This window comes from Engystomops pustulosus, chromosome 1 (assembly GCF_040894005.1).
Source record: "Engystomops pustulosus chromosome 1, aEngPut4.maternal, whole genome shotgun sequence".
Classification (NCBI taxonomy): domain Eukaryota; kingdom Metazoa; phylum Chordata; class Amphibia; order Anura; family Leptodactylidae; genus Engystomops; species Engystomops pustulosus.
The window spans coordinates 165,338,600-165,358,506 of record NC_092411.1 but is presented as its reverse complement, the minus strand read 5'-3'; the positions used below and the strand labels follow the sequence as shown (position 1 = coordinate 165,358,506).

Genomic DNA, 19,907 nt, shown 5'->3' with positions numbered 1-19,907 from the left:
CAAAGAACCCAACAGCCCTTCTTAGGGCTACAATAACGTTCTACTTTTTTTATTTTAATTTGCATCTTTTACCATTTTGTGAGGAATTAGCAGGGGGACTTGCTACCGTTGTGTTTAGCTCTTAGTGGCACACATATCCATAGCAAAGACCGAAGTGGGAAAATTCAGTAGGGGTTGGATTTCTATTAGGCAATAACTCAGTGTCATCTCATCTGGCATAGTAGTGTGCTTCCTTTGATACTTGGCTAGAAAATAGCCATAGGAGAATACAAACAGCTTCTTGAAGCCTACAGTAGCGTTCTATATATTTGATTTCTGGTTGATCTGCTGGTGGCTGTAGTTTCTGCAGTGCATGTACTTGCCAATTCTGAGCAATTTGTAGTGAGACTTGCGACCGCTGTGTTCTGCGCTTAGTGGCGCACATATCCATAGCAAAGGCCGAAGTGGCAAAATTCAGTAGGGGTTGGATTTCTATTAGGCAATAACTCAGTGTCATCTCATCTGGCATAGTAGTGTGCTTCCTTTGATACTTGGCTAGAAAATAGCCATAGGAGAATACAAACAGCTTCTTGAAGCCTACAGTAGCGTTCTATATATTTGATTTCTGGTTGATCTGCTGGTGGCTGTAGTTTCTGCAGTGCATGTACTTGCCAATTCTGAGCAATTTGTAGTGAGACTTGCGACCGCTGTGTTCTGCGCTTAGTGGCGCACATATCCATAGCAAAGGCCGAAGCGGCAAAATTCAGTAGGGGTTGGATTTCTATTAGGCAATAACTCAGTGTCATCTCATCTGGCATAGTAGTGTGCTTCCTTTGATACTTGGCTAGAAAATAGCCATAGGAGAATACAAACAGCTTCTTGAAGCCTACAGTAGCGTTCTATATATTTGATTTCTGGTTGATCTGCTGGTGGCTGTAGTTTCTGCAGTGCATGTACTTGCCAATTCTGAGCAATTTGTAGTGAGACTTGCGACCGCTGTGTTCTGCGCTTAGTGGCGCACATATCCATAGCAAAGGCCGAAGCGGCAAAATTCAGTAGGGGTTGGATTTCTATTAGGCAATAACTCAGTGTCATCTCATCTGGCATAGTAGTGTGCTTCCTTTGATACTTGGCTAGAAAATAGCCATAGGAGAATACAAACAGCTTCTTGAAGCCTACAGTAGCGTTCTATATATTTGATTTCTGGTTGATCTGCTGGTGGCTGTAGTTTCTGCAGTGCATGTACTTGCCAATTCTGAGCAATTTGTAGTGAGACTTGCGACCGCTGTGTTCTGCGCTTAGTGGCGCACATATCCATAGCAAAGGCCGAAGTGGCAAAATTCAGTAGGGGTTGGATTTCTATTAGGCAATAACTCAGTGTCATCTCATCTGGCATAGTAGTGTGCTTCCTTTGATACTTGGCTAGAAAATAGCCATAGGAGAATACAAACAGCTTCTTGAAGCCTACAGTAGCGTTCTATATATTTGATTTCTGGTTGATCTGCTGGTGGCTGTAGTTTCTGCAGTGCATGTACTTGCCAATTCTGAGCAATTTGTAGTGAGACTTGCGACCGCTGTGTTCTGCGCTTAGTGGCGCACATATCCATAGCAAAGGCCGAAGTGGCAAAATTCAGTAGGGGTTGGATTTCTATTAGGCAATAACTCAGTGTCATCTCATCTGGCATAGTAGTGTGCTTCCTTTGATACTTGGCTAGAAAATAGCCATAGCAATAGGATAGGATTGTTTGGTTTTAAAAACTCAAAAAAAAAAAAAAAACACAAAAAAAAAAAAAAAACACAAAAAAACACCAAAAAAAACAAAAAGAAGTAAAAAAAAAAAAAAAGTTATAACTCTCATTTTAAAAATGTTTAACCCGAGGGCTAGGGGTAGAGGACGAGGGCGGGGACGTGGGCGTCCAACTACTGCAGGGGTCAGAGGCCGTGGTCCTGGGCGGGGTGAGACACCACCTGCTGATGAGGGAGCAGGGGAACGCCGCAGAGCTACACTCCCTAGGTTCATGTCTGAAGTTACTGGGACTCGTGGTAGAGCACTGTTGAGGCCAGAACAGTGCGAACAGGTGATGTCGTGGATTGCTGACAATGCTTCGAGCAATTTGTCCACCACCAGTCAGTCTTCCACGCAGTCCACCCATGTCACCGAAATCCCCACTCCTCCAGCTCCTGCACCTCAGCCTCCTCCCCCCCAGTCTGCCCCCTCCCAGGAAAATTTGGCATTTGAACCGGCATACTCTGAGGAACTGTTTTCTGGACCCTTCCCACAGTCACAAACCACTTGTCCGGTTGCTGCTGAGCAATTTTCCGATGCCCAGGTTTTCCACCAGTCACAGTCTGTGGGTGATGATGACCTTCTTGACGTAGTGGAAGTGTGTAAAGAGGTGTCCGACGATGAGGAGACACGGTTGTCAGACAGTGGGGAAGTTGTTGTCAGGGCAGGAAGTCCGAGGGGGGAGCAGACTGAGGGATCGGAGGATGATGAGGTGACAGACCCAAGCTGGGTTGAGAGGCCGGGTGAACACAGTGCTTCTGAGACGGAGGAGAGTCCTCGACCTGAACAGGTTGGAAGAGGCAGTGGTGGGGCCAGACGGAGAGGCAGGGCCAGAGCTGGTGCATCAGCGCCACTGTCAACTAGTGAAGCTCCCGTGGTGAGGGCTCTTGCGGCGAGGGCTAGATCTTCAGAAGTGTGGAGGTTCTTTAAGGAAACACCGGATGACCGACGGACAGTGGTGTGCAACATTTGCCAAACCAGGCTCAGCAGGGGTTCCACCACTACTAGCTTAACTACCACCAGTATGCGCAGGCATATGAATGCTAAGCACCCCACTCAGTGGCAACAAGCCCGTTCACCTCCGGCCGTGCACACCACTGCTCCTTCCCCTGTGTCAGCTGCTAGTCAGCCCCCTGCCCAGGACCCTGGCACAAAAACCCCATCGTCGCCTCCACGATCCTCCACAGCATCCACCAGCGTTCAGCTCTCCATACCCCAGACGCTGGAGCGGAAACGCAAATATAGTGCAACCCACCCGCACGCCCAAGCCCTTAATGTGCACATCTCCAGATTGCTTAGCCTGGAGATGCTGCCCTATAGGCTAGTAGAGACCGAGGCCTTTCGCAACCTCATGGCGGCGGCCGCCCCTCGGTATTCGGTCCCCAGCCGCCACTACTTTTCCCGATGTGCCGTCCCAGCCCTGCACCAGCACGTGTCAGACAACATCATCCGTGCCCTGACCAACGCCGTTTCTGACAAGGTCCACCTGACCACGGACACGTGGACGAGTGCTGCCGGGCAGGGCCACTATATATCGCTGACGGCACATTGGGTTAACTTGGTGGAGGCTGGGACCGAGTCTGACCCTGGGGCTGCTCATATACTGCCGACGCCGAGGATTGCGGGGCCTACCTCGGTCCAGGTGTTTCAGGCCTACTATGCCTCCTCCTCCTCCCACCCCTCCTCCACCTCCTCCTCCGAACTACCATCCGTGGGCACGGCGCCATCAGTCGGTAGCTCTAGGCACAGCAGCAGTGCCGTCGCTAAGCGACAGCAGGCGGTGCTCAAACTGCTGAGCCTAGGCGACAAAAGGCACACCGCCCAAGAGCTATTACAGGGCATCACGGCGCAGACTGATCTGTGGCTGGCACCGCTGAACCTCAAGCCGGGAATGGTTGTGTGTGACAACGGCCGTAACCTGGTGGCGGCTCTGCAACTCGGCAGACTGACACATGTGCCATGCCTGGCCCATGTGTTAAATCTGATAGTGCAGCGTTTCCTCAAGACATACCCCAATCTGTCTGATTTGCTCACGAAGGTGCGCCGCATCTGTGCGCATTTCAGGAAGTCCAGCCCAGATGCTGCCATTCTGGGCAGCGCAGCGCCGCCTCCAACTGCCCGCTCACCGACTGTTGTGCGACGTGCCCACGAGGTGGAATTCAACACTGACCATGTTATCCAGAGTTTACCAGCAGCGCAGAGCGATTGTAGACTGCCAGATGTCAACTTCCACCAGAACTGGTAGTCAGGTCAGTCAGCTTCCTCAAGTCTACAATGAGGAGTGGACGTGGATGTCTGATATCTGTCAGGTGCTGAGTAACTTTGAGGAGTCAACACAGATGGTCAGTGGCGATGCCGCCATCATCAGCCTCACCATCCCGCTGCTTGGCCTGTTGAAAAACTCTCTGGTCAGCATGAAGTCGGAAGCTTTGCGCTCGTCACAAGAGACGGGGGAAGAATATTCCCTTGTTGATAGCCAAAGCACCCTGAGGTCTGTTTCTCAGCGCATATCGGAGGAGGTGGAGGTGGAGGAGGATGAGGATGAGGAGGAAGAGGAGGAGAATGTTGGCGAGACACAAGAGGGGACCATTGTTGAGTCCTTCACTGTTCAGCGTGTATGGGCAGAAGAAGAGGAGTTGGAGGAGGAGGAAATGGACAGTCAGGCCAGTGAGGGGAGTGAATTCTTACGCGTTGGTACTCTGGCGCATATGGCAGATTTCATGCTAGGCTGCCTATCCCGTGACCCTCGCGTTCAAAGAATTTATTCCAGCACCGATTACTGGGTGTTCACTCTCCTGGACCCACGGTACAAGCAAAATCTTCCCACTCTCATCCCTGGAGAGGAAAGGAGTGTGAGAATGCATGAATACCAGCAGGCCCTGGTGCACAAGCTGAAACAGTATTTCCCTTCTGACAGCGCTAGCGGCAGAGTGCGTAGTTCTGCGGGACAAGTAGCGAGGGAGAGTAGGCGAGCAGGCAGCTTGTCCAGCACTGGCAAGGGTACGCTTTACAAGGCTTTTGCCAGCTTTATGTCACCCCAGCAAGACACTGTCACCTGTCCCCAGTCTCGGCAGAGTAGGGCTGATCTTTACAGAAAGATGGTGAGGGAGTACGTAGCTGACCATACCATCGTCCTAAATGATCACACAGCTCCCTACAACTACTGGGTTTCAAAGCTGGACATGTGGCACGAACTGGCGCTGTACGCCTTGGAGGTTCTTGCCTGCCCTGCCGCTAGCGTCTTGTCCGAGCGGGTTTTCAGTGCAGCTGGTGGCATCATCACCGATAAGCGTACACGCCTGTCGACTGACAGCGCTGACAGGCTGACGCTTATTAAAATGAATAAAGGCTGGATTTCTCAGAATTTCCAATCTCCACCAGGTGAAGGAAGCTCAACCTGAATAATTGATCCACTCCTCCTCCTCCTCCTCATTTTCCTCCTTCTCCTCCTCTTTGTACAGTAAAGCAGAGGAAAATGGCTATTTTTTGACAGGGCCCACTGGCTCTTGCTATAGTACTTCATGCATTTAATTTTTCTGGAGGGCCACCTACCCGGTCCTCTGTTTGAAACAATTTTTGTGAGTGCCACATACAGGCACTCAATCTATTCCATTTTTCTGGAGGGCCACCTACCCGGTCCTCTGTTTTAAAAAATTTTTGGGACTGCCACATACAGGCACTCAATCTATTCCATTTTACTGCAGGGCCACCTACCTGCTCCTCTGGTTTGAACAATTTTTGGGACTGCCACATACAGGCACTCAATCTATTCCATTTTACTGGAGGGCCACCTACCTGCTCCTCTGGTTTGAAACATTTTTGGGACTGCCACATACAGGCACTCAATCTATTCCATTTTACTGCAGGGCCACCTACCTGCTCCTCTGGTTTGAACAATTTTTGGGACTGCCACATACAGGCACTCAATCTATTCCATTTTACTGCAGGGCCACCTACCTGCTCCTCTGGTTTGAACAATTTTTGGGACTGCCACATACAGGCACTCAATCTATTCCATTTTACTGGAGGGCCACCTACCTGCTCCTCTGGTTTGAAACATTTTTGGGACTGCCACATACAGGCACTCAATCTATCCCATTTTACTGGAGGGCCACCTACCTGCTCCTCTGGTTTGAAAAATGTTTGGGACTGCCACATACAGGCACTATCCAAATTAAATTGTCTCCATAGCAGCCTCCACACGTTGTCTCCATTGCTACCTCCAAAAGTCGTCCATATAGCTGCCTCCATACATCGTCCCTTTATCAAACGAGGTGTGTCAGGCAGAAATTTGGGTTGTTTTCATGGATTCCACATCAAAGTTGTTAACTTTGTCGCCACCCTGCTGTGTTATCCACAAAATATACTGGCAAACTTTTACCATTTAGGGATATTATTTCAGCGCTTCTTGCGCATCTGTTTACATTCCCCTCACCCGGCATATCCTAAACTTATAAGAACGCTACTACACTTGATCTTATACAAAAGGTTCTTAGAAGTGCTGTTTGGGGAGTAGCCTAGAGACAGGGGCTTGGATTGGCGAAAGCTCGCCTGGCAGCGGAACGCCAGCTCCATGCGCATCATGCGCTTCTTGCGCATCTGTTTACATTCCCCTCACCCGCCATATCCCAAACTTATAAGAACGCTACTACACTTAACTTGGTGCAGGCTGGGACCGAGTCTGACCCTGGGGCTGGTCATATACTGCCGACGCAGAGAATTGCGGGGCCTACCTCGGTCCAGGTCTCAAAGGCCTACTATACCTCCTCCCACCCCTCCTCCACCTCCTCCGAATTACCATCCGTGGGCATGGCGCCATCAGTCGGTAGCTCTAGGCACAGCAGCAGTGCCGTCGCTAAGCGACAGCAGGCGGTGCTGAAACTGCTGAGCCTAGGCGATAAAAGGCACACCGCCCAAGAGCTATTACAGGGCATTCCACATCAAAGTTGTTAACTTTGTCGCCACCCTGCTGTGTAATCCCCAAAATATACTTGCAAACTTTTACCATTTAGGGATATTATTTCAGCGCTTCTTGCGCATCTGTTTACATTCCCCTCACCCGCCATATCCTAAACTTATAAGAACGCTACTACACTTGATCTTATACAAAAGGTTCTTAGAAGTGCTGTTTGGGGAGTAGCCTATAGACAGGGGCTTGGATTGGCGAAAGCTCGCCTGGCAGCGGAGCGCCAGCTCCATGCCAAGATCCAACTAACATAGTTTTAACTGCAGCACCTTTAATCTACTACTAGTTCACTGCCTCCATACATGGTCCCCTTATCAAACGAGCTGTGTCAGGCAGAATTTTGGGTTGTTTTCATGGCTTCCATGTTAACTTTGTCGCCACCCTGCTGTGTAATCCACAAAATATACTGGCAAACTTTTATCATGTACCGATATTATTTGAGCGCTTCTTGCTCACCTCCTTTGGTTCCTCTCTGCCACCCATTGGTTTGAAGCCTGAGTCCATTTAGGGTATGTCGCCATGACACTCTCTAGCCTGCTGCCGCTGCCTCTGCATGCCGTCCCCTATAGTGTCAGGGTCAATTATTGGATGTTTTAGATGCTATCTAGCTTCATTCTGTCACTCTGTCATGGCCATGCTGTTGCCCATAATTTTGGCATAATGGTGCGATTATGCAGCCTCAGAGGCATCCATGCATGCTGCCCCTGCTGTTTCCTGTCCATTTCCGTGGTGTTTCCATCCTTTTCTGAGGTTCCCAGGTGTTTGGCCAAGCTTCCCTGTGCAGAGCCTTGGTCCCCTTGAAAAATGCTCGAGTCTCCCATTGACTTCAATGGGGTTCGTTATTCGAGACGAGCACTCGAGCATCGGGAAAAGTTCGTCTCGAATAACGAGTACCCGAGCATTTTAGTGTTCGCTCATCTCTAATCACATCACATAGAGGCATTTTGTTCTTTTGTTGATTGAGCTCTATTAGGGCTCATTTTTAGCTGTACCTTTGATTGGAATCATTGTGGTGTAAATGTGACTTTTTGATCACTTTTTATTGCTTTTTTGTTTGGATTGATGTGCAAAAATATAAATTTTTGGTGTGTTTATTTTTTACAATGTTCACGGTACAGGTTTAGTGATGATTTTATTATATGAGTTGTTACAGACACTGGGATTTATTGTATGTACTATTCGTGTGTGGATTTTCAGATGCATAGGCTGGCACTCACACCGACAGATCCTGTATCTGAAAGGATCTGTCATTGTGCTCCAGAAGGTAGCTCTGGGGTCCATGTCCAGACCCTGGGGCTGCCATAGAGACCATTGACACACCCCTAAAATCAGCGCAGGGTGGGGGGGTTGGCAGTCATAGTGGGAGAACTCACAGAAGCCCTATAAACGCCTCATCATGTTTGACCATGGTGCCTCAAGAGTTAAACAGCTGGGGTCACGGCTATGGCGTTCCCAGCTGTTACTGTGGGAGCCTGGCTGTCGCATATGCTCCCGTACTGCTGTCACAGTTGATTGTTTTCAATGGTAACAGCAGGTTAGGACAAGAATGTATTTCCAGGGGGTTTAATTAGCCACTGACCTGGAATAACATTCTGTCCTTTGTCGCTGTAGGGCTTAATCACTTGTTTTCCTTACATATCAGATTTCTGTATCTAGTCACTGGTTTTGCATCACCAGAACTTAGTCATTCAGTAACTACTGTCATGAGTACACCTATGGGTGACACATCCCCTACTGTGGGTATTTGGTTGATCTGGGCCTTAGATTCGTAAAACGGTCCCTCAGTTTCCAATCGTACCTTTCTTTTTGTAGAGATTCTGTAGTACCTAAGTCACAAATAAAACTTTCTGTAAGGTCTAATTTCAAACATCTTGTGGGATTTGAAGGATTTCTTCCACTTCAGTCTACAACAAAAAGAATCATATATTTTATCTATTCAAAAAAGCTAATTGGAAAACATAGCTCCTATTGATAGAGGGTTAAAATTGGCCTTAAAGGGGTATTTCCACAAAGACAAGATTCTCAAATGTAATCAGGATAACAAAATAACACAATGGGGCAGATTTATCAAGCTGTCTGAAAGTCAGAATATTTCTAGTTGCCCATGGCAACCAATCACAGCTCAGCTTTCATTTTACCAATGTTCATGAATATTTCAAAGGGGAGCTGTGATTGGTTGCCATGGGCAACTAGAAATATTCTGACTTTCAGACAGCTTGATAAATCTGCCCCATTGTCTAATTCAATGTTTTTAACAAAAATACAATAGTTCACAGATATAATTCCTACCTGTCTCTATCAGTCCAGCTGTACACAATTTTGGTCGGCCCTGCACCACTGTCATACTACTCAACTTCAAGGGGCAGCACTAGTAACCAGAACTCTAGATGCACCAAAAAACACACAATACTAATACAGACCTAAGAGCAGAACAAATACAGTGCACAAACCAGATGATAATATTGGACAGCTAACCCCCTAGAGAAGACATATATAATATGGTCTATTTCTACTGTATTAAGCATGCCCAGCATTTCCTAGCTACAACCTTGTTACCATACCAGGCAACACCGGGAACAAACAGCTAGTATTTAAAAATTTTTATTACTTTGTTACTATTTTAACTTTGTTAAAGCTCATTAATGTAAATTTACACTATTTACCTTAAATCATTCTCTTCTACAATTTGCATGTCACCAGACAGTAGGTTGCAGGAATATGCTATGTTCACAGCTGTTTCTGGAAAAGAAAGGAAAAAACCATGTTACAAAATATCCTGGATATCAGCATTAGGGAATTAAGGGAATATTCTCATCTGAGATAATTATGACACATCCTTAGGTCTTTTTATTCATACTTGATAAGTACAAGTCCCACATCTAAACCACATCTTGAGGGTGCAGTCACACATTGCAGTTAAAACTGCATCGCAATCAGCTTTGAGGTGGTTTTAGGTGCAGTTTTGTCAATTTAACAGGTGAAAGACATGAACTGAACGGGTAAATGAAATTTGTGGAACAGCTTTCTCCTTCAAAATCTAATTCACCCATTCGGTTCATGTCTTTCACCTGTGAAATTGACAAAACTGCACCTAAAACCACCTCAAAACTAATTGCGATTAGAGATGATCGAGTATACTCGTCCGAGCTTGATGCTCGTTCAAGTATTAGCGTACTCAAAACGGCCAGTTGCTCGGACAAGTATTTCGCCTGCTCGTTAACGAGCTTTCACTTAAGGAAACACAGTGAAGAACAGTGAAGAACACAGTGAAAACAGTGAACACAGGATCATTTAAGTGAAGAACACAGTGAAGAACACATTGCAGATGTTTCCGTACATCTGCTAACTTATCAAAAGACATTAGTGCCGAACGGTGTTCTTCACAATAGTATGTGAAGAACAATATGTGTGAAGAACACATTGCAGATGTATGGAAATATCTGCAATGTGTTCTTCACACATATTGGGGCAGATTTACTTACCCGGTCCATTCGCGATTCAGCGGCGCTTTCTCTGCGGAGGAATCGGGTCCGGCCAGGATTCACTAAGGTAGTTCCCCCGATGTCCACTAGGTGTCGCTGCTGCGTTAGTCCGTCGTAGTGCACTGAACTTCACCGTCCTACCCTGGGTGCAGGTAAGCGCGTGTCAAGCGACACTTTCTTTTTTAAAATGCAGCGGTTTTTTCAAATCCGTCGGGGTTTTTTTACGGCCACGCCCCCCAACTTCCATTGTGTGCAGGCCGGCACCGATGCGCCACAATCCAATCGCGTGCACCAAAATCCCGGAGCAATTCAGGGAAAATAGTTGCAAATCGGAAATATTCGGATAACCCGTCGGAAAAACGCTATTCGGGCCCTTAGTAAATGACCCCCATTGTTCTTCACATACTATTGTGAAGAACACCGTTCTGCACTCGTGTCTTCGGATAAGTTAGCAGATGTATGGAAACATCTGCAAAGTGTTCTTCAGTGTTCTTTCAATGTGTTCTTTCGGTGAAAACATCTGCAAACATCTGCAATGTGTTCTTCAGTGTTATTTCAATGTGTTCTTTCAGTGAAAAATGCTCGAGTCTCCCATTGACTTCAATGGGGTTAGTTATTCGATACGAGCACTCGAGCATCGGGAAAAGTTCGACTCGAGTAACGAGCACTCAAGCATTTTAGTGCTCGCTCATCCCTAATTGCGATGCAGTTTTAACTGCAATGTGTGTCTGCATGCTGAGGATGGGAGTCTACTAACCTCTGCTTCATTCATGGCTTCAATGAAGTCAACAGAAGCTCCAAAAAGGTTAACAAGCATCTTCAGCTATTTGTTGCACTCCTATTGACTTGAATGGGAAGTATGCAGACAGTTTTACATGGCTTCATTCAAGCAGTGAGTGCAAAGAAGTATAATAGATAGGTGAGAGTCCTAGAGGTGTAATTGGCCCTGTAATGCATGTGGCTTTAATGCATGCATTTTGAAACACATTACAACAGAGTAGGTTGTTGAAAATACCTGAGGGAGCATTTACTCGTGGCTTAACCCCTAGGTGCACCAGGACGTTATAGTACGTCCCCGCCGCTAGATGCTAAGCGCACAAGGACGTGCTATAACGTCCTGCTTCTAGCAGCGGCTCACGAACAGAGCTGGGACCAGAAGCAGCGGCTATCTATCACAGCTGACACCGCGCTGTAACACCCGCGATCGGAGCTGACTCCGATCGCGGCTGTTAACCCCTTACACGCCGCAGTCAAGCATGACCGCTGCGTGTAAGGGTTTTTCCACTATGGATCGGATCCCACATGCCGCTTACCGGGGGATCAGATCCTCTTCTGGGTAATAAAACAGAATCGTTACTGGTTCCGCACGGTAAACGCCGGAGGAAAAAAAATGCAAAAAACGTTCCAAATATCATGAAAAATAAGGCCACTAAAAAGAACAACTCTTAGCGCAAAAAATAAGCCCCTAACCAGATTTGTCAGTCGAAACAAAAAAAAGGTTATGCATATGAAAAGATGTTAATCTTGAAATTAGTTTTTATTCAGGACAATTGAATAAAATACACAAATCCCCCACATATTTGGTATCGCTGCATCCGTATCAATCTGCATAATAAAAAAGAATCGATATTAGATCCGCAAAGTGAATCCAGTAAAAAAAAAGGCAAAAAAATTGCTCCAAAAAAGATACTTTTTAATTAATACCCTATAAAAATGTTCTAAAAGGTTATTTAAAAAATGTTATGAACTCTAAAATAAGACCACTAAAAAAAACAATCCTTCTTGCAAAAAATAAGCCCTTAACCCCTTAAGGACGCAGGGTTTTTCGGCTGATTTCTCGCTCTCCAACTTCAGAAATCCATAACTTTTTCATTTTTACGTGTACAGACCTGTGTGAAGGCTTATTTTGTGCGTAACAAATTTTAATTTCCCGTGATGTTATTTATTTTAACATGCCGTGTACTGCGAAGCTGAAAAAAATTCCAAATGTGGAAAAATTGAAAAAAAACCGCACGTGCGTCACGTTCTTGTGGGCTCAGTTTTTACGACTTTCACTCTTCGCTCCAAATAACATGCCTACTTTATTATTTGGTTCGGTGCGATCGCGGTGATACCAAATTTCTATAGGTTTTATTGTGTTTTAATAAATTTTCAAAAATTAAACGAATGTGTACAAAAAAGAAAAACATTTTTTTGCCATCTTCTGACGCTAATAACTTTTTCATACTTTGGTGCACAGAGATGTGCGAAATGAGGCAACGTTTTCATTGCTACCATTTTGAGGTCTGTGGGACGTTTTGATCATTTTTTATTTCATTTTTTATGTTATGTAAAAAGGTGTAAAAGTCGCATTTCGGACATTTGGGCGCCATTTCCCGCCTCGGAGGTCACCGCCGGCCGTAACTGTTTTTATATTTTGATAGATCGGGCATTTTGGGACGCGGCGATACCTAATATGTCTGTGATTTTTACTGTTTGTTATGTTTTATATCTGTTCTAGGGAAAGGGGGGTGATTTGAACTTTTAATATTTTATTAATTTTTTTTATTTTTTAAACTTTTTTTTTTCATTTTTTTTTCACAATTTTTTAGACCATCTAGGGTACATTAACCCTAGATGGACAGATCGCTCCTACCATATACTGCAATACTACAGTATTGCAATATATGGCAGTTTTGCAGGTCATACATTACAATGAGCCACTGGCTCATTGTAACGAACCTGCATAAACCATGTAGCCTCGTGTCAAAAGAAGACCCGAGGCTACCATGGTAACCGATCGCCGCCCCCCAATGACGTTCGGGGCGTGGCTATCGGAAAAAAGATGGCGGCGCCCGCGCGCCGCCGTCTTTTAAACGCCGGCGGCGACTTTGCCGGCGGCGTTTAGAGGGTTAATAGCCGCGATCGGTGCAAGCACCGACCGCGGTTATTAGCGGTGGGGGTTTTGTGCAAAATGCAAAAACCCCCACCTCTGTATGAAGAGGACTCAGCCCGTGAGCCCTCTTCATACATCCCTTATACCTCTGCGCCGTGAGGTTATGCATATGAAAGACGGTGATGCTAAAATTGACAACATTTTTGCCAAATTACTTTTTTTTTAGTAAAAATGGGGAAAAAATCTATATAAATTAGGTATTTTCGTAATCGTGGCGACCCATAGAATAAAAATAATAAACTATTTTTATGGTATGGTTAACGGCCAAAAAAAAAACCACATAACATTTTCCTAAAAATTGAGGATTTTAATTTCCTCCACCAACAAAGAGTTAATAAAATTTCACCAATTAGCTATAGATACCCCAAAATTATGTACCAGAAAAGTGCATCTCATGTGGCAAAAGAAATAATAAAATAGTATAATATAATAAAAATTATAGCCTGTATAATGTAACATAGCAAATCTGCTCTGGATGGCGCCTCTTTCCCTTCTATACCCGGCTGTGCGCCCATACAGCAGGTTACCACCACATATAGGGTAACGGTATACTCGAGAGAAATTGGGTACCAAACTTTGTGGAGCCTTTTTTCATTTAATCCATTGTAAATGTTTAATTTTCCACCCAAAATGAGTGTATTGTGAAAAAATATTACAATTTATAGACTGCACCTCCATTTTGTTTTAGCCCCTATAAAACACCCAAAGGGTTAACAAACTTCTTAAAAGTGGTTTTTCATACGTTGAGGGGTGTAGTTTCCATAACGGGGTAATTTACGAGTCTAGCTATTATTTAGGCCTCTCAGTGTCAATTAGAAGTTGAGCAGGTCCATCTAAATACGGGTTTTGGTGATTTTTCAAAAAATGTGAAAAATGATACCTACATTCTGAGCCTCATAAAATATGTGGAATCTTAAAAACCCATCCAACATAAAGCAGATATTTGGGAAATGTAAGTTATGAATATATTCGGATGCTATGACTATCTGCATCAAAAGTAGAGAATTTAGAACATTGAAAATAAAGAATTTTTCCAAAATGTTGCCAAATTTTGTTATTTTTTCATAACTAAACACAAAAGATTTCATCCAAATTTTTTAACTAATTTGATGTACAATGTGTCACGAGAAAACAATCGCAAAATCCCCTGGATATCTCATAGCGTTTCAAAGCTATAACCACTTATAGTGACACAGGCAAGATTTGAAAAATGGGGCCGCGTCCTTAAAGATAAAAGAGGCTGAGTCCCGTAGGGGTCAATGCATGCATTTTCAAACACATCACAGCAGTTGAGAAGAGGAGATATGCCGGATTACATTGCAGTCATCATTGTGTTAAACCCACGCATAAACGCTCCCTCAGCAATTTTCAACAATCGAATGATATAGAAAAAATGAATTGACTAAAGTATGACTCCAAATACAATAAAAGTCTAAGGTTTAATGCAGATGACTGTGTGCTCGCATGGACTGGATCCCGGACTAGCACAAGGCCAGAAGGAGGAGTGAGCTCTCTTTACCCCTCCTCCCACCATAGGTAGACGAGTAGCAGAACGTTGACACACTGGGGTTGTTTAATTTCTTTGGTGTATCGTAGTATATAAGGCCGTAAAAAGACTCAAGTCCATCAAGTCCAAACTTTAAGAATTAAATAAATGTTTTATCCCCATAACCCGTGATATTTTTTCTCTCCAGATAGGCATCCAGGCCTCTCTTGAACATGTACATAAAGTCCCCCATAACTACCTCATGCGGAAGAGAGTTCCATAGTCTCACTGCTCTTACAGTAAAGAACCTTTGTCTATGTTGTTGATGGTAGAATCGCCTCTCCTCTAGGCGTAGTGGATGCCCCCTTGTCCTGGTCACAGGCCTAGGTTTAAAAAGATCTTTGGAGAGATCCTTGTACTGTCCGTTCAGGTATTCGTACATTGTAATGAGGTCTCCCCTCAGTCGTCTTTTCTCTAAACTGAATAATCCCAAATTTTGTAATCTGTCATTGTATTCTAATCCCCCCATTCCCCTAATAATCTTGGTTGCTCTCCTCTTCACCAGTTCCAGTTCTACTATGTCCTTTTTATACACTGGTGCCCAAAACTGTACGCAATATTCCATGTGTGGCCTGACCCACTGGTCAGGCCACACATGGAATATTGTTTCACTTGTACAGAATGGTCCCACGACTCATATCACGGGTCGCGGGCTCACCCGTGCTCCCCGGGGCTCGCAGGCGCAGCTCACCTCTCCCCGGTCCTGTGTCTCCGTCTGGCTCCGTGCGCGCGCGTCCCTGTCTCCTAGGGCATGCACGCGGCACCTTCAGAAGATTTAAAGGGCCAGCGCACCGCTGATTGGTGCGCTGGCTGAACACTTTACCTTTAAAAGGCAAGTACCTCCCTTACTACCTTGCCGGATCTTTGTGCCTCACAGCCTGAGAGAAAGTTCTGTTGCGATTTGCCTGCATTCCTGTGTTCCCTGCATTCCAGTGTCTCCTGCGTTCCTGAGTCCTTCTGTGTTCCAGTGTCTACCCAAATCCCTCCGTGCTGCTTTCCTGTGTACCAGTGTTCCTCCGTGCTGTTGTCGTGTGCCGTATTCCCGTACCCATCTGCTTGGACCTCCTGTTGCTGACCCCGGATTTGACCCTGACGTTGCTTCTCTGCCGCCTGCCCTGACCTTGTGCCTGGATCCGACCAAGAGACTGTTTGCCGTTTCTGTACCCCGACCTTGGCTGCCACTGCAGACAAGTCACTCCTGTGGAACGACCTGGTGTTACCACGCCGCAGCAAGTCCAACCCGCTTTGCGGCTGGCTCTGGTGAAAACCGGGTGCCACTTAGACTCCGGTCCCAGGTAGTGGCTTGTGTCATCGTCTGCAGTGGTCCAGAGGATCCACATCCCTCTAGCCTGACAGTAAGATCCGGTCATGGATCCCGCAAAGGCTCCGCCTCCCAGCAAGCCAGATCTTGCCACTATTGTGATCCACCAATCCCGGCAGATTGCTGCAAAGCGTGATCAACTGGAGCAAGTCACCGCCATGCTGCAACGACTGCTAGCTAACCAGCAACAGGTTCCTGAGGCTGCTATTGCGACTCCTTCTGCACCGACTGGTCTACCTGCTGTTGAACCCAGAATGCGGCTGTCCATGCCCACCAAGTATGATGGCGATTCCAAGATGTGCAGGAGCTTTATGACTCAGTGCTCTCTGCACATAGAACTTATGCCGAGCCAATTTATCACGGAGCGTGCCAAGGTGGCATTTATAATCAGCCTTCTCACTGGAAAAAGCCATGGCCTGGGCTACTCCCCTTTGGGACCGGAACGACCCAGTCACGGCTTCCCTTGTGGCCTTTCTGTTTGAATTCCGGTCTGTATTCGAGGAACCGGCTCGGGCCTCCGCCGCTGAGTCTGCCTTGCTGAATTTACATCCTCTCTGAGTGACCTCATCTCTCTGGCCACCCGAATTGATGTGCGGTTCAGAGAGCGTGCTGAGGAGTCACGTTTTGAGCAACTTCCATTCCGTCCACGACGCCCCCCTCGCCTAGCTCCTACCTTCCAAAGATCATTCCAGCCTCCGGTCGCACCACCTGCAGAGGAGTCGATGGAAGTGGACAGAGTCAAATTGTCACCGCAGGAGCGTACCAGAAGACGCCAAGGAAACCTCTGCCTCTACTGCGCTAGTCCTGAGCATTTCCTTGGGTCTTGTCCTATCCGACCCCAACGTCCGGGAAATGCCAGGACATAGGGTTCTTGGGAGAAGCGTCCCTAGGTGTGAGCAGTGCTTCTCCACGCTTGTTGATTCCGGTGCTTCTTAGCGTTGGTGCCGGCAACCAGACCCAAGTTTCTGCCTTCCTGGACTCCGGCTCCGCGGGGAACTTCATGGATGCCGCACTGGTTTCCCGGTATCACTTTCCAGTGGTCCTACTTGACAAGCCACTGGTTATTTCCTCAGTTAGCGGACAAGTCCTCTCTGATCCGGTGCGATATCGCACTAAGCCTCTAACTATGCAAGACGGCGCTCTACACAAGGAGAAGTTGTCCTTCCTGGTGCTACCTTGCTCTACTTTGTCTCTTCTGCTAGGTCTTCCATGGTTGCAGAGCCACGCACCAGTCCTTGATTGGAGGACGGGAGAAGTTCTTCGTTGGGGTCCGGATTGTCGGTCTCGTTGCTTAGAAGTTCCTCACCCTCTGTCTTGCCAACTACCTTGGGCGACAAGCCTCTGAAGAACCTTCCAGCGTGCTACCGAGACTATGCCGACGTTTTTTCTGAGAAGCAAGCGGAGGTCCTGCCTTCACACCGTTCCTATGACTGTCCCAACGACTTGCTATCGGGTACGTCTCCTCCTCGAGGACGAGTATACCCGTTATCAGTGCCTGAGACCGAAGCCATGTCTGCCTACATAAAGGAAAATTTGGAGAAAGGATTCATCCGGAAGTCTTCTTCCCCCGCTGGATCTGGTTTCTTCTTTGTATCCAAGAAGGATGGTTCCCTCCGTCCGTGCATAGATTACCGCGGCCTCAATAAAGCCACGATAAAAAAACGCTATCCCTTGCCTCTCATCACCGAACTCTTTGACCGCCTACGGGGTGCCAAGGTTTTCACCAAGCTGGATCTGCGAGGGGCATACAACCTCATTCGTATTCGGGAAGGCGACGAGTGGAAGACAGCTTTCAATACCCGTGATGGCCATTTTGAGTATTTGGTGATGCCCTTTGGACTCTGTAATGCTCCAGCGGTTTTTCAAGAATTTGTTAACGGATTTTTTCAGAGACTTGCTCTACTCTTGTGTCATAGTCTACTTGGACGACATTTTGGTGTTTTCCCCAGATCTACAGTCTCACCAGACCCACGTCCGACAGGTTCTCAGGCACTTAAGGACCAACCGTTTATATGCCAAACTCGAGAAATGCCTATTTCACCAGAGTAGGCTTCCGTTTCTGGGATACATCATTTCTGATAAAGGACTTCAGATGGACCCTTCCAAGTTGGCAGCCGTACTTCAGTGGCCTCGTCCAGTCGGGTTACGTGCCATACAAAGATTTCTGGGCTTCGCCAATTATTATCGACAATTCATTCCTCACTTCTCCTCCCTTGTGGCTCCCATCGTGGCATTGACTAAGAAGGATGCCAACCCAAGACTATGGCCTCTGGCTGCTGAAGAGGCCTTCACTGGGTTGAAGTCTGCCTTTGCTTCTGCGCCAGTACTCACAAGGCCTGACACAGAGAGGTCTTTCCAATTAGAGGTTGACGCCTCATCCGTGGGTGCTGGGGCCGTTCTCACTCAGAAGGGGCCCAAGGGTCGTACCCTCACCTGCTGTTTTTTCTCAAAGACTTTCACACCTGCTGAAAGAAATTATTCCATTGGTGATCGGGAACTTTTGGCCATAAAGTTAGCTTTGGAGGAATGGCGCTATCTACTGGAGGGAGCTCGTCATCCGGTTCATATTTATACCGACCACAAGAACCTCCTGTATCTCCAGACCACTCAGCGTCTTAATCCTCGACAGGCTCGTTGGTCTCTCTTCTTCTCCCGATTTGATTATTTAATACATTTCCGCCCTGCAGAGAAGAACGTTAAGACCGATGCCCTCTCACGCTTCAGATGTGGTTGGAGAAGATTCCGTTCCTAGTCATATTGTTCCTCCGGAACGACTGGTTCAGGCTGCTCCAGTGGATCTCCGGCAGCTTCCACCAGGCAAGACGTATGTCCGACCTGCTCTTCAGAAGAGAATTTTAACTTGGGGACATTGCTATCGTGTGGCTGGGCACCCTGGGGTGCAGCGTTCTATAACCCTCATTTCCTGTTACTATTGGTTGCCAGACCTGGCCAAGGATGTGCGGGATTTTGTGGGATCCTGCATTTCCTGTGCTCATAATAAGCCATCTCGCCTTAAACCTGCTGGTCTCCTGATGCCGTTGCCGATACCCAGCCACCCGTGGACGCACATCACTTCATCACAGACCTTCCATTGTCCTCTGGGAATACTGTCATCTGGGTGGTAACTGACCGGTTCTCTAAAATGTCCCATTTTATTCCGTTGCCTGGACTGCCGTCTGCTCCACGCCTAGCCAGCCTATTCTTCAGTCACATCTTTCGACTGCATGGATTTCCATTACACATTGTTTCGGATCGAGGGGTTCAGTTTGTCTCCCGCTTCTGGCGATCTCTATGTAGCCAATTACAGGTGAAACTGGACTTTTCCTCTGCATACCATCCACAGTCTAATGGATAAGTAGAGAGAGTCAACCAAATTCTAGGCTACTATCTTCGCCATTTCGTCTCGGCCCGCCAGGACGACTGGTCCGCTTTATTGCCATGGGCGGAGTTCTCATACAATTCCTTGAACTCTGAGACTTCTGGTTCTTCTCCCTTCTTCATCGTGTATGGACAGCATCCACGTCCTCCTCTTCCTCTACCTGTGCCCACTGATGTTCCTGCTGTTGATGTGTTGATACGAGATCTGAAGACCATCTGGGAGCAGACTCACCTTTCATTGCTGCAGGCCTCTGCTCGCACCAAACTCCAGGCCGACAAAAAACGCAGGCCTTCTCCAGTCTTTTCTCCTGGTGACAAGGACTGGTTATCCGCTAGATACATCCGGTTGAAGATTCCTGGGTACAAGCTTGGTCCACGATTCTTGGGTCCCTTCGTGGTTCTTTCCCGCATAAATCCAGTCTCCTACAAACTGCGCCTTCCCTCCACCATGCGCATCCCGAACTCCTTCCATGTCTCCCTACTCAAGCCTGTCATCCTGAACCGCTTCTCCCGG

At 46.9% G+C, this 19,907-nt stretch overlaps 1 protein-coding gene across 1 annotated transcript in view; it reads right to left on the bottom strand.

Moving 5' to 3' along the window:
• LOC140066215 (phospholipid-transporting ATPase IK-like) overlaps window positions 1–19,907 on the bottom strand; it is a 1,118,040-nt gene that overhangs the window by 453,133 nt on the left and 645,000 nt on the right. The window contains exon 21 of the mRNA XM_072113746.1: window positions 9,395–9,470. Coding sequence (XP_071969847.1) covers window positions 9,395–9,470 — 76 coding nt within the window. The remainder of the gene's footprint in view (window positions 1–9,394; window positions 9,471–19,907) is intronic.